The 22,460-nt window shown below is 36.8% G+C and overlaps 1 protein-coding gene across 1 annotated transcript in view; it reads left to right on the top strand.

Moving 5' to 3' along the window:
• The window catches only part of LOC126204186 (cubilin-like), a 1,516,445-nt gene that overhangs the window by 1,198,042 nt on the left and 295,943 nt on the right, over positions 1–22,460 (top strand). The window contains exon 51 of the mRNA XM_049938590.1: positions 10,148–10,413. Coding sequence (XP_049794547.1) covers positions 10,148–10,413 — 266 coding nt within the window. The remainder of the gene's footprint in view (positions 1–10,147; positions 10,414–22,460) is intronic.

Below are 22,460 nucleotides of genomic sequence, written 5' to 3'. Positions count from 1 at the left end.
CAGAAAGTTTTCAAAGCCTAATTGAAAATGAGGAATAGAATATGTCCAAAATTTTGATTATGCTAAACGAATTCTATTGCCATGGATGTGTTAAAGAAGATGTTCAAGAATGGATGAGTGTCGACCAAATCAAGCAAATAGAGAAATGTAAACCTCGTTAGTGATAAAGCTGAAGCTGCCAGCATCTCATCAACTAGTAGTCCAGAAAATGAAGATGAAGTTATTCTGACTGCTTATGAAGCATTTACATGTTTAGATACTGCCTTGCAATGGTTTGAAATTCAAGATAAAAGTGATGAGTATCACATATCTTCCCTGAAAAAGGTACATAAGTTAACTGCTCATAAGTGCAAAATGCACATCTATTAATTTTATTTGCTTACTGGGACATTCTACCTACATTTCCACTGTACTTACCTTTGAAAGAATAAAAGAGATTAGTTTTATTATAAATATCTCTAGTTTTTATTGCTAAACTGGTAAATAAATGTAAACAGTTCATAATTTGAATAAACTGGTTTTCCAAATACCCATGTCCCCCATTTAGTTGGCATAATTGATGCTCTACTGTACATCATTAAACTGAGGTAACAAATTTCACTGATAGGAGAGGCTATAGTATTCATTTACAAACTGGGAATAGCAAATGTTTCATGTACAGTGTGTCTTTCATAAACCAGAATGGAGAAATATTTACATTAAAAAATGCATCAAGAGAGTAAAAAGAGCTTTCCAACAGATATTCCTCCAATTTACCCTTAAACTGTGGCATTATACTGATAAGAGCTTTTATGTCAAATCGGAGTGCATTGAACACCTTTGTGCTTGAGTTACGTACCCCCTTTCGCACAAGACTCAAATTTTTACTGTTGGTATGCAAGTAATGTTTCAATCTTGTATCGTGGTCATGATAGGCACTATTGGTCTTGTAAATGGGGTAGTTCTTAATTACAAAACATGTAAGAAATAGGATATACTGTGTGAGGTCACTGATGATATTTTACATTTCTTAAAAAGATTTCTGCATGAATTATTTCTCTTAACTCTGCTTAGAATTTGGGTTGCTCTTTTCTAAGTGACAAACACTTTTTTTGCCATTGGTTGGGTACCTCAAAATATAATCCCATAGAACAACAATGAATGAAAATAATGAAAATAAGCAGCCTTAACAGCATCAGTATCAACAGTTGATGCTGCAATACTTAAGGCTTATGTTGCTGAAATAAGTCTCTCTGTCAAATTCAAAATATGGCAATAACAGTTTCATTTGTTGTCAGTATGGAGGTCTAAAATTTTTGAAGAATATTCGTGTGTATGTTTTGATCATTGCATTTTAATCATATGACCTCTTGAACTTTCTGATAATTATGATAATGAGTGTTCTGGTTTTTTTTAACTTTTAAAGTGATGCCATTGTAAGTGTACTACTTTTGGAGATCTGAGAAAACGTAGTTGGCAGATGTTGAAATGTCATGTTCTGGTGTTTTTTGACTAAAAGAGATGTATCATCTCCAAACAGAGTAAATTTGCTTATAGCTTTTTTTACACAGTGGAAGGTCATTAATCAACAAAAAGGAAGAGCAAGGGGCCAAATATATGGCTCCCACAGATAAAACAGTTAAAATCGTAATAATCAGCCAAAGCATTTGCAAAAGAGACCTAGAGTTGGAAGCAGCTGTAATAAGCAGTGAAGATCACATAATACTAGGTATTTAAAGCTGTCTAAAATGCTACATTGCCTGCAGTTAGATTGTTAAGGATAAATCTAAGTGTATATTGAAAGAATAGGCTAATGTGAAATTGAAGTGGTGTATTTGTTGTATTATACAAGAAACTCAAATCCACTGAGATAGAAAATGAAGCTGTGTGGTAGACTGTCGGTGCAAGACTAGTATGAAGGATGGTATAGTGTTATAAAGGAGTCTAATACTAATGATTTATTTTGCCATACACATTTAGCCTCAGTTTATTAGGGAATAATCAGTGGCTATGTTTGTTGACATTGTTCAGAATGTGCTCTTGCTGTGCTGCCAGTGAATATTTTGTCCTTCGTGTAGCTCTAAGCACCATTTTCAGCACAGGGCATATATTGCACATATGCCCTCTTCTGCCATCATAACTTGACATGGATTGTTATCTTGGACAGAGAATCTATGAACGTACATAAATGTAAAATTATGCATGACAATAAATGCAGAAAAATAGTATCGTAAGACAACAATACCAATGAGTCACATTTTTAATTAGTCAGCTAATAGAATAATTTCTCCATTTTACTGACTGTTGTGTTCTGTGGCTGTGGATGTTATTTTAAGATGCACAGCAACCAGCCAATTTTTTATGTATTTTTGTCTATGCCAGTAAGTGTTTCGGGTGGTCACCCATCTTCATCGGTGTAATACATATTTGAATCTGCTGCAGCATCCCAACTGCTGTCAGTGTTTTAATTATGTACATAGTGAAGTTCCAAACACATATTATGCAAACTGAACATGGGTGAAAGGACTGAAACAAATGTTAGCATAAGTAGAAATACATAAAAAAAGTGGCTGGTTCTGTATTTATGTGTTTCCTAAAATAACAACTCATATAAATATGAGGGTTTAACATTTTTTGGGGTATATGAAATGGAATGATGACATAGGCTCAATCATTGGAAATCATCTGACAGGCTTTAGTCTATGGCTTAATGCTGAGAAAAAGCAGTCAGTGTACAAAGAGAACAACTTGCAAAACATTTGCCTTTTCCATCTTAGAACACTGCTGAAATGTATGAGACTCATACCAGTTAGGGCTAACAGATGTTATTAAAACTACAGAAAGAAGAACTACATGAGAGGTCACAAGTTTGAAACTTCTTGGCAGATTAAAAGTGTATGCCATACTGGACTCAAACCTTGGACCTTTACCTTTCATGAGAAAGTTATCCTCCAGTTGATCTATCCAAGCACTATGCAGGATCCTTCCTCACAGCTTTACTTCCGCCAGTACTTGATCTCCTACATTCCAAACTTCAGTGAAGTTCTCTTGTATACCTTGCAAAAGTAGCACTCCTGGAATAATGGATACTGTAGAGATATGGCTTAGCCCCAGTGTGGAGGATTGTTTCCAGGGTGAATTTTTACTCTACAGCAGAGTATTGCTGGATTTGAGACTTTCTAATAAAAGGGTAAAACTGTCTGTTGTATGGGTGCTCAAAATTGGAACCTTTGCATTTCATGGGCAAGTGCCCCACTGGCTGAGCTATCCAAGTATTGCTCATGACCACCCTCACAGAGTTACTTCCAATATTACCCAATTTCCTATATTCCAAATTTCACAGAAGCTCTCTCTCTCTCATCTACCTTGAAGGAGTAGCACTCCAGGAAGAAAGGATACTGGAGAAACATGGATTAGCCAAAGCTTGGAGGATTATTTCCAGAATTAATTTTTTCACTCTGCAGGAGAATGCATGCCAATTAGAAACTTCATGGCATACATAAATTATGTGCCAGAGTTGAATTCAAACCTTAGGGCTTTGTATTTTATGAGCAGGTGCTCTAAAAAGATAGGAGAAAAGGTACTGGTGGAAGTAAAGCTGTGAGGACAGGTCGTACACCAAGCTTGGATAGTTTAGGCAGTAGAGTACTTGCCTGCAAGAGGTAGAGACCTCAAGTTCAAGTTCCAGTCTGGCATTCAATTTGAATCTGCCAGTATGTTTCTCATCAGCACACACTCACCTCCAGAGGAAAATCCATTCTGGTCACAATTTTGTTTGAATCACAGGACACCATCATGGAAATTCTGAGAAACATGAATTGTCACTAAAGATAGAGGCCAATTATCCTTAGAAAGCTTACTAAAAGGTTGCAAAAGCTGGTTTAAGTGGCAACAGTATGCTGCAACCCACTGTCTATCCCTTAAGACACATGAAGACAAGATTACATATCCAATAGGGAGCCCATCCTAAAGATAAGATTAAGCTAATTACAGAATGCACAGGTTACTTGAAATATTGATTGGTCCCACACTCCATACCTGAAAAGAATGGGGAAAATTGTAACACATGTTTATACTGGGAAGTAACCACAACATGTTTTCCACAGTTCTTTTAACAGACTATGCATGTACAAGGCCTGTCTAAAGTGTTTTCAACCTTTAGCCAGAAAAAAATATTTCAAAAACCTGATGGGGTTGGGACCATAATTCCCTTCAAAACAGGCCCATTGGGCTTGCAAACACTTAGCCCACTGAACCTTCCACTGCTGGAAACACCTCTGGAAGTCTTCTTTTGGAATGGTGTTCAGCTCTGTCATCGTGTTCCTCATTATCTCTTCTCTGCTCTCAAAACAGTAGCGTCTTCAATTTTGGAAACAACCAGAAGTCGCAAGGAGCCATGTCTGGAGGGTAGGGATGTTGTCAAACAGCTGTAATTCCATGTTTGGTCAAGACATTTTGGATCAGGTGGAATGAATGTGCGGGGGCATTGTCGTGATGCAGTTGCCAGTTTTTCGCCGTCCACATGTCTGGTCTTTTGCGCCGAACTGCATCACGGAGTCACCGGAGAAACATCTTGATAGTACTCCTTCGTCACTGTTTGTCCTTCCAGTGCATATTTGGGGTGAACAATTCAATGTACATCAAAGAAGACAATTAGCATCACCTTGATTTTGCTTCATACCTACCGCACTTTCTTCGGACTTGGAGACTCAGGATGCTTCCATTGCGACAACTGTCTTTTTGTTTCTGGGCCGTAGCCATACACCATGACTCATCTCCAGTTATCACAGTGTTTAGAAACCCAGGATCAGTGTTGGTGGTGTCCAAAAGGTCCTGTGCAACATCAAAACAGAGGTCTTTTTGTTCCGGCAAAAACAACTTGGGCACGAATTTCACAGCACTTGGTGCATGTTCAAATCATTACACAAAATTTCATGTGCAGAATCTTTACTCACTCCAACCTCTTGGGCAATCTCCTGCATGGTCAAATGACAATCTGCCATCACCAAATTTTGCACCCTCTCAACAACAGCTGCACTCCAAGCAGTTGGGGCCCGCCAGAATTCTGGCCACTCTCCATTGATATGCGGCCATTTTTGAATCAGTTGAACCACTTCTTAAGTTGTGTTACATCCATTGCATCTTCTCCAAGCACCTGATGAAACTTACAAATTGTTTTGCTTTGAGAAAGCTTTTGACAAAATTTGATGCATTATCTTTGCTTAACACATTCAGTCATCTTGAGAGAATCGGTAATCTGACGAACACGTTGTGTAGCACCTCACTCAGCAACCAACAGGCAGCAACTGACTCACTGGAAGGTAGGGACAAAATCCACGCATGTGCATAAAGGTGTCTTCCTTTACTGTGTATAATGGTGCTGTGCTATCATTTCTATTTTGTGTGGGAAAATCAAATGTTGGATATTTTTTAGACAGACCTCGTAGATCTAGACTGAGATGATACAATATGAGAGACCACTTTCAAATAACTAAAGGGCTGATGAACATAATAATAAAATAGCTCACATAGCCATATTTGATTACCCAAAGAGTAAACTGTTACTGGAGTGATGTCGTATGGTCTGATGCAAATTTCTGTATAGAGCTGCTTGCAGACATAAGGCAAAAAACTGAATATCCCTGGAATGGAACACGAAAATTAGAAAATTAACATGTCAACCAGTATGTTCAAGAATTACCTTATGAAGACTACTTTGAGAAACTTTTTGTCAGCATGCAACTGTAATGTTCATTTTTAATAGGTTTCAATTCTTACATTGTGCATTGGACAGTTATTTTTTCAAAGTATAAAACTAATCATGTAACAATTCATTATTTTTTTAACAAATATAACGGTAAAACCAATATCATAACAGTTCAATGCCCTTTATTTTTACAAGCTATAGTAGATAAATATTAGCCACTGAGTGTGCACTTAGAATTCTCTCACTATATTTACCTACAGATGTGATTGCTTACCTTGCATGCTTTTATATCTTACTATATGTGTCATTATCTTCTGGGCCAATGCTGTTAAGGCCAGTAGGGTATTTATTCTACAAAAGTAGGATCTTAGAGACTCATTAGTGTTAATTAGAGGTTAATAACAATAGTAAATTTAGGATGAACTGTGTAATTTATTACCACAACATTACAGGAAAAATTATTCCATTGCAGATTATGCACTTCTATCTATGGTTAAGAGTGAGTATTGTTTTCTTGTGCAGAAGCCTACATGTAGCTGACAATTGTCATGCAGAAAACTAAAAATCCTCAAGTATTCAAAAACAAAATAAAGAGTACATTATTGACAACTCCTTCTAGACTTTTGCAGAAAATTTGGAACCAGGGATGTAATTTTTTCTTATCTTTAATGGTCATATTAAGTTAGTCTCGACTCTGAAAACATACAGACATCAGACAGTGTTTTGTGCAAAGTTACATAAACGCTTCATTTGAAGTATTAGCAACAAAAACCTCAGCATAGTAGTTAATGGGAGTAGAAGAGGTTTTTTCCACATTTAAACCATTAAATTCATATCAAAGCCATTCTATGCAGGACCAAATGACCCAGAAAAACTCACTTCAACTTTATATCAGTGAAAATAGTAATTTTTGAAAAGATAATGTAACTGAGTAGATAAACACATCTAACCACCAAGCAGTGGCAGAAGAACACACACATATAACGGTTCAGGAAATCTACAAGCCTTTGGAGCCACTGAATGTTTCTTCTTCTGGCAGAAGGGTTGAAGGGGAAGGAAGAGATCTGAAGAAACAGGACTGGCAAGGTTTAGTAAATTGAGAGAGTTTGGAGTCTTTCCCTTTACTTGATCCCTCTCTCTCTCTCTCTCTCTCTCTCTCTTTTTTTTTTTTTTTTTTTTTTTTTTTTTTTTTTTTTTTTTTTTTGGGTAACAATAAAAATATTTGTAGAAAATCTTTCAAAATGTTTTTGTTAGTTAACTGTTACTATGGTATAAATCATTTTTTGTGTGATGTGTGCTACAATGCAAAACAAATTGCAACAGTATTATGTACAAAATGATATGAAGCTTACATAACCCATATAATGTGTTCTTAGAAAACAGAGAAACTTGGAGACCTCATAGAAATACAGATATATATCCACACAGCATGTATGATTTAAGCAAAATTGTAGATATATTGGCCTAGAATATTGATGTATTCAATCATAAATTGCTAAATGCTTGTAATTAGATATATGTATAATTTTAATGCTTGTGATACAAATTTAACTTGGTCCATACAATGTATACTGTCTACCATGAATTTATTTTTTCTCCAATTCAGTTTAGTGCATTCTCATAAGTTACTCAGCCTACCCAGATAATCTTCAGAATTCTTCTGTAGCATCACATTTCACAAGCTAGTATTCTGTCCTTGTCTGAACTGATAATCATCAAAGTTTCACTTCTGTAGAAAGCTACACCTTAGACAGATACCTTCAGGAAAAAGATTTCTAGCTATTAAATTTTTATTACATATTAAAAATTTTGTCTCCCTGAGAATTGCTTTTACTTCTGTTGACAGTAAACATTTTACATCCTCTCTACTTTTTCCGATATCAGTTATTTTACTGCCCAAGTAACTAAACTCATCTACTGCTTTTAAAGTTTAATTCCCTAATCTGGATATCCACAGTGCCACCTGGTTTACTTTAACAACATTCCATTACATTTGTTGTACTTCTGTTGACGTTCATCTTATAAACTCTTTTCAAGCCACTATCGATTCTTTCAACTGCTGTTCCAAGTCCTTACAATCCCATTGTCAAATTTCAAAACCTGTATTTATTCTCTTTGAACTTTAACTCCCTTCCAAATTTCTGTTAGGTTTCCTTTACTGCTTGCTCTGTGTACAGATTGAATAATATCAGAGATAGGTGACTACCCTGTGTCACTATTGCTTCCATTTCATGTCCTTTGGTTCTTGTAACTGCACTCTGGTTTCTGTACAAGTTGTAAATAACTTTTTATTCCATGTATTTTATTGCTGCTACTTCCAAGCTTTGAAAAAGTGTATTGCAGTCGTCATTGTCAAAACCTATCTCTAAATCTACATGTGCTTTATATATAGGTTTTACTTTCTTTAACCTGTCTTCTAAGGTAAGTCATAAGATCATTATTGCATTGTGTATTCCTACATTTCTCTGGAACACAAACTGATATTCTCTGATGCTGGCTTTTGCCAGTTTTTTCCTGTTCTTTTGTAGATAATCTGTGTCAGTATTTTGAAACCATGTCTTATTAAACTGGTGGTTTGGCAGCATTCAGATTGTCAGCACCTGCCTTCTTTCATTTTCAGATTATTACATTTTTCTTGAAGTCTGTCACATATGTCTTACACACCAGGTGGAATAGTTTTGTCATGGCTTGTTCTGCCAATAATCCCAATAATTAAGAGGGAATGTGGTCTATTACTGGGACTTTTATTTATTTAGTTCTTTCAGTGCTCTGTCAAATTATTCCCATACTTTCATATCTCCCTTCTCATCTTTGTTTTCTTCCGGTTCCCTTTCTGTAATATTGTCTTCAAGTTCATTTCCCATGTATACCCCTTCTGTATATTCTCTATACCTTTCAGCTTTCCATTCTTTGCTTAGTACTGGCTTGCCATCTGAGCTCTAGATATCATACAAGTGCTTCCCTTTTCTCCTAAGGTCTCTTTAATTTTCCTACAGGTGGCATCTTCCTCCTATATTCGCATGTTACTCAAGCCTTTTGTTTGTCCTCTAGCCATTCCTGCTTAGCCATTTTGCATTTTCTATCCATCTCATGTTTTCTAGACCACTTTAGTCCCTTTTACCTGCTTCATTTGCTGCATTTTTATGCTTTCTCCTTTCATGAATTACATCTCCCTGGAGCTGAATTGCAACTTTAAATATGGTTTTTAAATCTCTGTCTTTACATAATCAATCTGAAACCTTTCCATTGTCTCCAGTTCTCTTCCAATTATACAACCTTCTTACATGATTCTTAAAGCAAGTGTTAGCAATGATTGGATAGTGTTATGTACAAAATTGTACCAAGTGACTTCCTCTTTCATTCATCATTCAGTCCGCCCCCCCCCCCCCCCCCCCCCACACACACACAGCCCATGTTCTCCTACTATTCCTTCTCTTCTTTTTCCTACTGTTGAATTCCAGTCTTCCATTACAATAAATTTTAACAATTTTTAAACACCTGAATGTTTTCTTTTTTTCTCATGATACATTGTTCCAGTCTCTTCAGCATTTGTGGAGCTAGTTGGCATAAAATTTGTACTATGTGGTAGATGTTGGCTTCATGTCTGTCTTGACTACAATGATGTCTTCACTATGCTGTTCATTGCAGATTACACACATTCCTATTTTCTTATTCGTTATTAAGTCTGCCACTGCATTGTCCAGGCTTGATTTTGCATTAATGATGCTGTTTCATTTGGCATGAAGTCCTGTTTTTCGTGCTACTGGACTTCACTAAATCTCACTGTATCTAACTTCAATCTACCAATTTCTGTATTTAAATTCTCTAATCTACCTACCTGATTAATAAATCTAACATCCCACACATTCTTCTGTGTATTCCTCACCCAGAAGTCCAATACTATTTTCCTCCAGAATATTTTAGGCAAGAGGCTATCATCATCATTTAACTATACAGTAAAGCTGCATATCCGCATACAGTTACTAATCTGGTATGTTCCCAACATTTCTATTTTTTTAGACAGTTTCACAATTACCATTTTAGATAAGATTATATATCTCCTGCTGATTTGTAAATAATCATGTAACTGCATTGTTTGAGAAGACCCCTCATAACATGGAATCAGACATTCTTGGCTCAAGGCACCTGTAGCTGTTAATAAATGGTTGGTGGTGTGTACAACCTGTCATTTCAGTTCAGTGTATTCTTTTGGTTTATTTTTGTAAGCTGTGCCAAGAAAATGAAACCGAGTGTAAAAACTCCGTAACATAAATAAGGAAAAACCAAAACCATTATTGAATTATAGTTTCCTTGTTTGTACCTATATTGCTACCTATACAAGTACAATATTATAAATTTGTTTTGCAGTGGAAAGTAATTTACTGCTTCTGTTTCATTTATGTGGATTGTGTGTTCATTATGCTTGATAATCATAGTAGTTTGGATGCCCATTTTCTGTAGGTGAACTCAGATTATCAGTGTGTAAAAATATTACATCACCCAAGCACATCAGCAGCCCATTCCCATCAACAAAAATTGTGGCCAAGCTGGGGACTGATAAAGGTTTCCGCGCATTACAATTCTCTGGGCAGTATTCTGTATCTTATTGTGGAGGAATAATATTTGGACCTGAGGCAAATGTTACAAGCCCTGATCACCCTTCAGCACCTTCCAAGGATATTCACTGTGCCTGGGCTGTCACATATCCTGAAGGCCAACGGGTTAAGGTAAACTTATTCAAATTTTTCACTTTCTGTTATTTTGAGTGATTAAAGATCCATGTAAACAGCTAAATTTTGTAGCAAGCCTCATATGTGTAAAAAGAGAAAAACGGCTCTTCCTTCCTTCCTCTCTTTCTTTTCACTTATCTGTTCATATTTTTATAACAGTAATGTTTATATTTAACTGATAAATCTCAAACAACAATAAAATACCGCCATCAGAACTTTATTAACTGTGGAATTACCAACCTACTGAAACCTCAAAAAGTATTTCTCATAGAATTCAGAGAACCTCTATGGGGGGGAAAAAGTATAGGCAAAGCTGTCACATTGCTGATTTTTCACTTTCCTGTCATCTAGAAGTTACCACATGTATAAATGTTCTTTGATGCGGGAGTTAATTTTGCATTTCCAATATGTATTACCTCATTTTGCATTTCCAGAATGTATTACCTATGCAGGTTAGCAACTCCAAATTACCAAAAGTAGAATAGTGTTTCGCAAAAACCAGGACATTTATTTAAAAAAGGCTGAAAATTTGACAGTGTGGTTTGCTTTGCTGTTGTGTGTGCAAGTTGCATTTGCATGAGTGTGTGTGTGTGTGTGTGAGATATATTGTTGATGAAGGCCTTAATGACTGAAAGCTTGTCTTTTTGTTGTGCCTATCTGCAACTCAGCATCTTTACTATATGGTGAGTGGCAACTTTCCTTTTCATAATATTGTGACAATTTATTTTTATTTTAAAGTCAATAAATTGTTTATCTTTGATATAGTGGGATATTAAGCATGCTCTAATCTCAATCTGACCAGAAAATAATACAGTGAAAATGTTCCTTTGTATTAAAAAAATAGCATTTACAGTACAATTATGTTGAAGTAATTTTCAGTTTTACCAATGGTGTTCCAGTGGTGTTCACTCTGAAAATGTATTTTTCAGGAGAATGTATTGCAGAGAGAGGAGCTGAATTTTTTCTTGAAGATTATAGTTATATAATTACTCACAAGACATACCACTGAAATTGTACTTGACCAGTGACATTCCTTTGGCTGAGCCTATCAAAGAGTTTTGACAATAACATCTACATCGTAAAGTATAGTGACAAGCATTGAGCCATATTGAAACTAGTTCATATCATCCTTTTGTGTTTCCCTCTGCTAAGGTGTCTTTCCACTTCACAGAACCTTTATATCCCACATTAATGTCAGTATCATGCACATCACATTTCACTTCACTTTTGTTTCATACAAATACAAAGCATACATATTTTGCTTTTAATTTGTATAGCAAGCTGCACTACATTTTTCTGCTGTCACTACTATTTACTTGAAAAGATGATCTACTTCCATTTAGTTGGATGCTGTCATATACAATGACAGTACTCCACTGAAAGTCTCAGTTAGTCAGCACTTCTAGACAGTATAACACACAAACACTCCAACTTCAAGTGATTAAGTAACTTCTGTTTCAGAATACCAAAATAATAAGACAATGCTACTCCAACTACAATACCTCACATCAAGAAACAGTATATCTCGACTATGAATACAACATTTCTCCAAACAAATACACCATTGGTATTGAACCTCACCATTGGCATTGAACCTCACCATTGGTATTGAAGCTGCTGAAAAATATATAGCCAAGTATATGCAGCTTACAATTGCTCTACTGAAAGTTGGTTTATTATAAGATGCATCTTTGTTGCCACAAAGCCAGGAACTTCCTAAAAAACAAAAATGATGGCTGTTCAGCATTGAGAACCCAAACAGTAGGTATCCTTTACTATACAAGCTCCTTGCTGGAGTGGCTGATGGATGCAGCTGAAGCAATAGAAATCAAATGATTACTGATTTCCAGTTAGGTAGCTGATAATATTTTATTGCATGTGACTAACTTGTCTATAAATCAGATTATTTCATGTGGAATTACTCATAACATTTCACCAGTCACTAACTCCTTTTGCTGTTTTGCCTTTTCAGTGTAAGTCACTAAACATAATGTTATCTGCTGATTACAGTTATCACCAAGTTTCAGCCAACATCAATCTCTGTCATTAGACTTCTTTGATTCTTTAACTCCCAGCAGCCACTTCACTGAAGGTGTTCTTAGTGTGCATTCTGCAAATGGCTGAAAGCAGCTGGCATGACCAGAACATAGAGTGATGTCATTTATGGAATAAATTTGTAGGAATTGATTTTCTGCTTGCTAGCACAACTAGAAATATACTACAAGTAGGTTGCCGAAGGGTGAATATGTGCTAGGGAAGGAGGAAAAACTAAATGCATTGACATGCAAATGTTACTTATTGAGAAAGATATATCTACTACAGGGGATATACAAGGTGAGTCAGTAACTATTGCTGCCTAGAATAACTCCAAAAGTATGATAGTAGATGAAAAGTGTGTGGGATAAAAGTTGCATGGGACAATGGGGGCCATAATATGACGTTGGTTTTATGTTGCCAGGTGGGCTCACTTCAGAGATATGAAGGTCAATTTTTTTTTAATGGGATGCTATAATTTCATACTTATTTTCAGATAGCAGCTATCAAGATGAATCCAATTATGTGTAACAGTAAGGTCTTTGAAGGTCAACGAAGATCAAGAAGGTGGCATGAACATCCATTTACTGAAATGTTCGAAGTGGTGACTATTGGTATCAATGCAGTGCTGCAATCTTCTTATCATGGATTGAGTGGTATTCCTTATCATTCGGCATGTATCGAAGCACAGGCTCTGACAATTCTCTCTCATATATCGTGCAAATAGTAAATATTCACTGAGTACAGCGTATCCATCTAACGTGCCATTTACATGTGAACACCATTTGACAGTTTCACAATACAACACTAATAGGAGTGGTAAGAGTAGTATCTTTGAATCAAGAAAATGTGAATGACATATTATTTGGAGAATAATTTGATATGCTTCTCATTTATGGAGAATGCCAATGAAATTCCCTGAGAGCTAGAGACTTATATGCTGAAAGATGTGCTCAACTTACTCACCCTACAGATTGTACATTTAAATATGTCTATGATAAATTGAGAACAACTGGATCTTTGACTCATCAGAAACATATCCAGCCTTGTGATACAGTATGTTGTCTGAATAATAATTTAATGATGAGAGTTCGTTTTTGTGCAAAACCATGAAAGTTTTCTTTTCTTCTGCACATTATCCCAATGTCATGTCACTGTAGCTGCCTACATCAGAAGAGGAAGTTTGATTAAGAATCAATATTGTACACACAGTCAAGAGTGAGAACTAACTATGGCGGAAGGAGAACCATTTAACCAACTTGTGTAAATCTCAACAGCAAAGCCAATACAGGAATCGTTGTAAGTTAAAAGTGAGAGACATTCCATTCACTTAAAAATCTATAAGGAATCAAAGTAATAAAAGTGCAAAAAAATCAATTTGTTTAATTAATTATATTTTTTTAATATAAATTTGCGCACCTTGTGTTAGTTTGCATCAAATTGAAAGGGAATCTGGCATGAGCCAGAGTAGTGTTGTTTGTGTTCTGCATCACCATAAATATCATCCTTACCATATCAGTCTCCACCAAGAATTAATTGGTATGGATTTTATGAGTCACTTTGAATTCTACCGATGGTCTTAACTTCAGATTCAGAGGGATGACACATTTATTAATTTGATATTATTTATTGTTAGGGCTACATTCACAAAGCATGGAAATGTTAATTTGCATAACAGCCATTATTGGGCAATGGAAAATCCATGTTGGCTACAGCAAGTTGCACACCAAGAAGTGTGGTCAGTGAATGTATGGTGTGGGATTCTGGAGGACAGAATTGTAGGTCCCTATTTCATTGAAGGAAATCTTAATGGTTGGAAGTACACCACATTCCTGTAAGAAACATTAGGTTTGTTATTGGAAGAAATACCTTTAGGAACAAGGAACAGAATGTGGTATTAACACGATGGGTGTCTGGCACATTTTTCGGTGATAGCTAGAAATGATTTGCAGAGACAATTCCCAAATTGTTGGATTGGATGTGGAGGAGATGTGTCATGGCCGACTCGTTCACCACTCTTGAAACCTCTGGATTTTTTCTTATGGGGATTCATAAAAGACATGGTTTATAAATAGATTCCAACTACACCTGAAGATATGTGAGAGAGAATTGTCAAAGCACTTGCTTCAATAAGTGCTGATGTGATAAGGAATACCACTCAATCCATGATAAGAAGTTTGCAGCACTGCATTGATATCAATGGTCATCACTTTGAACACCTTCTGCAAATGGACATTCATGCCACGTTTTTGATCTTCGTTGACGTTCAAAGACCTTACTGTTACACATCATTGGATTCATCTTGATAGCCGATATCAGAAAATAAGTTCCAAAGTATAGCATTCCATTTAAAAAAACAAAGTTGACATTCATATCTCTGAAGCGACCCCACCTAGCAACAAAAAACCAACGTCGTATTATGGCCCCCGTTGTCCCATCCAACTTTTGTCCCACAAACTTTTCAGCTCCTATCATACTTTTGCAGTTATTCTTGGTGACAATAGTTAGTGACTCACTTTGTATAATGAATTAACATATAGGCATGCCCCCCAAGGTGTCAGCAAGAGATTTTAAGAATGTAGAGCAAGAGCTACCATGTCCCAGTTTGAAACAGAATACCATTAATGATCCAAAATGAAGACACAGTTCATTTGCAGGGCAGAGAACAAAGCTGGCGTATTCCATGAGACCTCTCTCCATGACTTGTGTCAACACATTGAAAATGCTATATACAATATTTCCCTCACACCATTTTAGGTGGGTCATATTTACATGAATTTATATTTACACAAAGGAAGAGGATACAATATTCAACTGTAACTGCATTATGTAGTGATTGAATCGAAGTAGAAGTTTAGGTGACAGGGTTGGTACAGTGACATTATTTTGTATGCTTGTAGGTCATTCGCAAGTGGGCAGGTGACTTGTCAAAAGTAAGTGACATGCTCAGCTCAACACATAAAGTGCACTGTTTAGCAGTTCTTGGGGGCATTGGGCTGCCATCCTTGCTGATGTTAATGTGGCAGTAACTGAGAAGTGATTCCCAGAATTGCACCTGGAATAACTGCCTAGGAAGAGGGATTGCTGATGTCCAGTCACAGTTAAGAAGGTTAGGCTTACTGTTTCATACTGATTGTATGAGTAGCCTACATTGCTCATGCTGCATACTCAAAAACAAGGCTGATTTACCCATACATAGTCATCTGGTTGCTCATACGCCTATGTTGTAGCACTGTGCAGGAAGCTGTTAAATTCTGTACCATGCAATTAAACACAGTGGTGGAATCCAAAGACATTTCCTCAGTGGCGATGGGGAAGAATAGCTGCTGTAGGGAAAAAGTTTTAAGTCACAGTTTTTGTACAGAAAAACCCACCTATGGCAGAGATGTGGTGACGGAGGGAGTCTATGCTGTCAGAGGGCTCACTACACATATGATGTTTGATGCATGCCCACTTATCTTCTGATGAAGCATTTGTATGGTCTACTAGGGAAAGTGAATGGTAGGTGTGAACATAGGGAAGTGCATCAGCACAACTTCTTCATCCTTTGCACTTTAGGGTAAAAGAGTGGTTTGTCTTTATTCCAGTCATTATTTCATAGAGTTATGTGTACTTCTTTCATTTTGCATGATCTGTTATATTTCTTGTTTCACTAATTAGTTGTTACTTAGTCTTTCAGTGTATTTTTTCCCACTTCCATGAGTATTTCCCATTCCCTCACTGATGTTCTGTGTGCTTTTAATTTGACCCTTATTTCATAATTTCTTTATTTGGGCTTTCAGAGACTGACCTTTTTATTCCTGATAATTTCTTCTTGGCTGACTATTTTATCTATCTAGTTTGCTCATAGAACATGACTCACTGATGTGAATACTACTGATTAACTATTAAATGCGCTGATAACCGCGCAGTTAAGCACCCCACAAACCAAACATCATCATCAACTATTAAATCATGTGACTGTGTCTTTGCTCATCATGTTCTTTTGTTTCTCGTTGTTGTATGTTTAGTATGTCACATAATTAGATACATATTTATTCTGTTGTCCATATCATTTTTTTTACTTATAGCTGATGTTGCAGACTAAAAAGGGAAGATGTCTATCTGTGATACATGTTGTTCACTAAGAACACACTGGGAATTTACTGGAAGTAATGAGAGGGGCATCTTAAATATACAAGATATGTATTGTATTCAGTGTTTCTTTTGATGAGTTCAAATGACACAACTGTAAATAGAGAAATGTGTGGTAGTTTCTGGCACATTTATTGAAGTTAGGGACTACATAGACATCTTGACCCAACTGCTGTATTACTTATAAGATTGTGGAAGTACAGCTTCTAATCTACAGCTTTCTCCTTCGTTGTCACTACTGTCTACAATGGTGAAGTCTTCTCATAAGATTCAAGAGGAATAAGATTTACAATAAGCTTGTCGCTTATCTTTTCTCGCACAGTTGTCTCCAGTTCTTCATGTCTAGATGTTGATTCTTGAACCTGAAATCTGCACATTTTATGTTCTCATGGTCCAATTGATCTAAATAAATTTGAAGAATGTCTGTGCAGAACTTTTGTTTTCTTTATGTTTATTTGCATCACATTTTATTATATCACACTGTCTTTTGAATTTTCATATTAATGAAGCCGAAATTACATTGTTCATCCAAACTACGAAAAACCCTCCGATCACATGAGAGGCATGCTTACTACTACTCCACTCTGTGATAATAACAGTATTCCAAAGGATTTATAGTTTTTCTTGACAAATGAATTTCTATTAGCTTAGATTATTATTTTATAAATAATAAATTTTTATTTTATAAATGTCCCTTTACAAGCTGAAATGCTAACGTTTGCAGATGTAAACTGATATTTGTCTATTAATGGAATAATGTTGGTGCAGAGCACTACCTTTTCCATGCCAATCACTGTAGGCTTTAGGGATATGATGCCAATCTCAGAATTGAATTATGATTTAAATGAACCATGATGTGTGAATGTTAAGTTCACTGTGCTTAGAAATTCACCATAACTTAATGTAAACCTTCTTTTTCAAATCAGTGCCTTGTCACATGTTATAACTATAGCCATGATCATGGCAGCCCATACAAATTACAATCTACATTTTTCTTTGTAAGCCTTTATTTGTTGATTCTTGTTCTCAGCTTGAGCTAGCCTTTGTGGCAATCAGACTTTTTTATTTTACTTCATTATATTACATAAACAATCAAATATGATTGAGGTAAATAATAAAATGACTTCTTGTCTATCCACTGTCATACAACCCTGAGTGTATCAATGTCATTTTTATTTAGAAACTAAATAATAATTTCATAATTGCTGAAATCGTATCATGTGAATTCCCATCCTCTGCAGTACACATTTTATTATTTCCTTACTGTATTGAATAAGGTTAACCACAACAGTGAGCTCACACAGGTGATGATCTAAAACCAACATCAAAATATTTGCTATTCATAAGTGTTGTTATTGGCTCATTCTGCAAGACTTCAAGTTCTGTCATCATTCTCTTCTTACATGAAGAGAACATCACAAAGGTTTGCCTCCAGTAAAAGAAGGACTTGTCTTTTAACATGCTTCAACATGCAACTATTTATCTTCTAGTGTTTGGCTTAGTTAGTATATGCCTGCTGCCTGGAGAGTCATGCATGTTAACATGTTGCTTCCAAGATTCAGGAAAATCCACTGATCCTGGTTCGAATCTGCCCGGTGGATTAAAGACAAGGGCCTGTGTGCTGGCCAATCCAGATGGAATTTTTAGGCAGTTTCTCACATCTGAATGGGTGAATATGGGGCTGGTCCCACATTCCAACTCTTACATGATTCACAAACATTAAGAAAACATTTGTATATTTACACATGGATAACACTACACAAAGACAGAGGGGGCACATAAATTCCATCCTCAGTGGGAGAGGGTATCCAGCCACCCTCTAGCAGTAACAGTGCCACATCCAATAATAACCATGCTGACTCCATGCCAGTGTGGGATAGTTGCAAGTTGCAAGTTTGGCTGAACTTGAGTAATTCCTGATTATGACAAGTGGTGCATTTATGGTTGTCCAAATTGCCTAAGCTTTAAATCTGATGTGCAGAACATTGTAGTATATAAAGTTATGTAATTGACGAAAAGCAGCAAAGATTATATGCATAAAATTGTGAGATATGTCATTTTGCGTCCTGTAGTTTTATACATATCAGCTTTACAGCTTATGCTGTTATATTTACACTCTTTCATGGCATCCTGACCTGTCTGATGTAATAGTTAAGGTGAGTCTCATGGCTTATGTTCATATCACCTTCTACAAATTGCATGTAACTGTTTAAATGATACTTGCCTTGAGATAAAATGCGTGCTGTTTGAGTTTCAACCACAGCAGGGGCAGTAAAAAATTATTCCTTGTACACATATACATGTTATTTTCAACAACTGGGACTGGCTTTGGGAGATAATACCTATAGCCATAAGGAAACAATAAAGTCTGATGAACATATATCTGTAACAGGCTCTCCATGCTAGGAACTATTTTATTTGTACCATGCAGCATGAGTCAATAACATACTGTTGTTCCTTGCCAGGTAGTTGTTTTCTATGACAGCATGCCTTTGCCCGCTTCTCGTGGTCGTGCGGTAGCGTTCTCGCTTCCCACGCCCGGGTTCCCGGGTTCGATTCCCGGCAGGGTCAGGGATTTTCTCTGCCTCGTGATGGCTGGGTGTTGTGTGATGTCCTTAGGTTAGTTAGGTTTAAGTAGTTCTAAGTTCTAGGGGACTGATGACCATAGCTGTTAAGTCCCATAGTGCTCAGAGCCAGCCCAGCATGCCTTTGCACATTTTCTTATTAATGCTATTGGTTATCCCTTCCCCAGTTTTTCCAACTTCTATGGAATGGGTGTGTGTGTAGTTGAGAATTTATTAATATTCATATAGTGTTAACTAGCATGGTTATCATGTGGTAGCAATGAGTGACTGCATGTCTGCAGCATGAAAAGTAGCCTTGTCTGCTGCAAACACTCCATAAGAGCACAAGATTAAATTAAAGAAAGTTATTGGCAGGAATTGTTTACCATGTACATTCACTGTCTGTAAGTGGCACTCTGATGGAGGTGCCACCTAAAAGTACAAGATTTACTACCAAGATGTTTTCTGTGCAGAAATCATTTTGTAGGTGGTTTATTTAATATGATATAATCTTTCTCATATTTCTATCATCCATAGTATTTGCTGTCTACCTTCATGAAGGTCCTTCACACCACCCATCTGTTGTCTGTGCAGGATCTCTGTGGCATGATGGCTGCAAAGCCATTATTATTGATTCATCCTCATTATATTCATAGGTATTATTGGCATATGGTTGGCTTATTTGTCGTTCCATGATATCTGACATGTGAAGTGTGTCTATGCTCTCTGTGAGATGCACTCTCTCCCTTGCTTAAAGAAATGCCTTTGGTGGCACCAGGAGCCATATAGTGTTCCAGCCTGCTTCAGAACTGCAGAGGAGAGGCATCTTGTTTACATCTTGCACAGATGATGGCTCAAGATGGAGTAGTCCAGTTGCATGGTCCACCTGTTCACTGTACCTCAGCCCTTTGTACTTCTGCCTGTAGATAAGTGGAAGATATCCTATATATGAAGCACATCTGACGCATATAGGTTTTGGTAAGACATATTCGTACTACCTGTAATGCATTTGGAAGCAAGCTGATATATTTCAGATAGTGGAGGAGTCCACATTGCTGCCTGAGATGTAGTTGCTGGTCCTGTGTGCATGAAGTGTGCTTGCTTGTGACTATGAATGGCGTGTGTGTCTCTCTCTTTTACTGATGAAGGCTGTGGCCAAAAGCTTTATGTAAGTGTCTGTTAATTGTGCCTGCCTACAACTTAACGTGTCCTCTTTAAGGTAAGTAGCAATCTATCTTTCCCTGTGAATATCAACCATATTTGTTCCCTATTTTCTGATATGTTGTCCCCCACACTTTTTCCCTGCTGTTCAGTATCATACATATAGATCTCAAAGTTGACATACATTAATGAAACAAAATATTATTACCTCTGGCTTAACAGCATGTTGAGCCATCTTGGGAAATCAGTATAGCAGCAGTTATGCATGGCATGGATTCGGGAAGCTCTGGATGTATGAGTACGATATGTTCTCACACACGTCATTCAATTCTTGTAAATTATATGCAGGTGTTTTTTGGACACAGAAGTGTCTCCCAGATGTTTTCTGTCAAGTTCAGTTCATGTGAATTTCATGAACAAGACATCAACATGCGTTTACTATCATGCTCCTCATACCTCTGTAGCCATTCTGGCCTTGTAACATATTTATTCTGTCGGAATATTCCACTGCCATTGGGGTAGACATGAAGCATGAAGGGCAGCAGGTGATGCACAATAATGTAGTCCATAAATGTTATGATGCTATTTATAACTACAGCAGATCCCGTGAAAGCCCAGGTGAATGTCCCTTACAGGATGATAACTGCCTGCACCGGCCTCCATCCATGATGCTTTGCATATTTGGAGCAGCAGTTCACGTAGGTCAGGAGTGGTCAATCTTTTTTACCTTCTGCTCACTAAGCAGTAAAATATTCTAACCGCTCACTGATTCCATAGTGATTTATAAAGCAGGGAAGTAACTTTACCTCATTAAATGTATAAAGCAGAGTTATAGAAAGTTGAAGCATGTAATAATAATTATTTGCCAAAGACTTTATGTTAAAATTGTATGAAAACCTATTGAAAGTATTTTTAAAATCCCTACTACCTGCCACTAACCTTGTAATCTGGAACACCCACTAGTGGGTGGTAGGAAGCAGTTTGACTACCCCTGCTCTAGAGGATGGCATATCCACAAGTGGCCATCAACCTAGTGTAACAAGAAACATTATTCAGCAACCAGGCAGCATATGTCCATTGATCTGTGGTCCAATCTTGGAGGTCATGTACCCAGTGAAACCGTAATTGATGCTGTCATAGTTCAACATGGGAACACATATGGGTCATCTGCTGTAGAGCGCCATGTTCAACAATGTGTGCTTAACAATGTACTTTAAGATTGTTGTGCCTCCACCAGCATTGTACTCTGTCATCAGATCTTCCATAGATTGCTACCAATGCTGCTTCACAGAGTGGGAAAACCTCCAGTATCTACATTCTGTGATGTGGACATCTATCACTTTGTTGCCAAGTCATGGTTTCACCATCCTTCAACCTCTTGCATCGATGCTCATGACAGAAGCATGTGAACAGCCAACCAGATTCATTGTTTCCAAGGCATAACAATCTGCTGTTTGTCTTAGTCACTTATGTCTGTAGATTTGCCCATTTGCAGTTTATATCATCATTAGAATGAGAGCCAGTTCATGTCTTCTCCACTTATAAATTATACAAGCCACGTCATATACCAGCAACATCAGCAAGCCCCATTCATTTTTGTGGTGAGCAGTAATGATATTGTTTTGGCTCATCAGCGTGACTTTTCTGCTATGTAAGAGGCCCTTATGTGAGAAGCAGCCAATTATTTTTCAAGTCTCTCTAAAGGTGGAATCCTAATACTTTGCAGTAATTTACAAGATAGTTGGCAGTAGTTACTATTTGTAGTAACTTTATTCTCATTCCATTCATTTAGCCTTTGCAACTCTCACACAAGTTTTCTCAGGAAGAAGGATATAAGTTTTCTTCAGACATTGGTACTGAATTTAATCATAGATATTGTAAGTATTTTTCTTCATCCTCTGATACTTTATATCAAACTCTAATCAAATCAACCTCCTCACTATCTAAATATTGCTCTCTGTGCCATGTGTGAAATTTTTAAGACTCTTCCCTGTGTATAATGGCTCTTAGATGTGGACAAAGGAAATGTTTGTATATTCTAAATTTCAACGACTGGGATATTAGATTCCAGTATGTAGCAGAACTGCTGCATCATGAATTGTGCAGATCCTTGTAAGTCATGTTGTTCATAATTGATGTTTAGAATGTTAG

Source organism: Schistocerca nitens, chromosome 9 (assembly GCF_023898315.1).
Source record: "Schistocerca nitens isolate TAMUIC-IGC-003100 chromosome 9, iqSchNite1.1, whole genome shotgun sequence".
Taxonomy (NCBI): domain Eukaryota; kingdom Metazoa; phylum Arthropoda; class Insecta; order Orthoptera; family Acrididae; genus Schistocerca; species Schistocerca nitens.
Note: the sequence above shows the minus strand (reverse complement) of the source record. Positions and strands in the feature narration are given on the sequence as shown.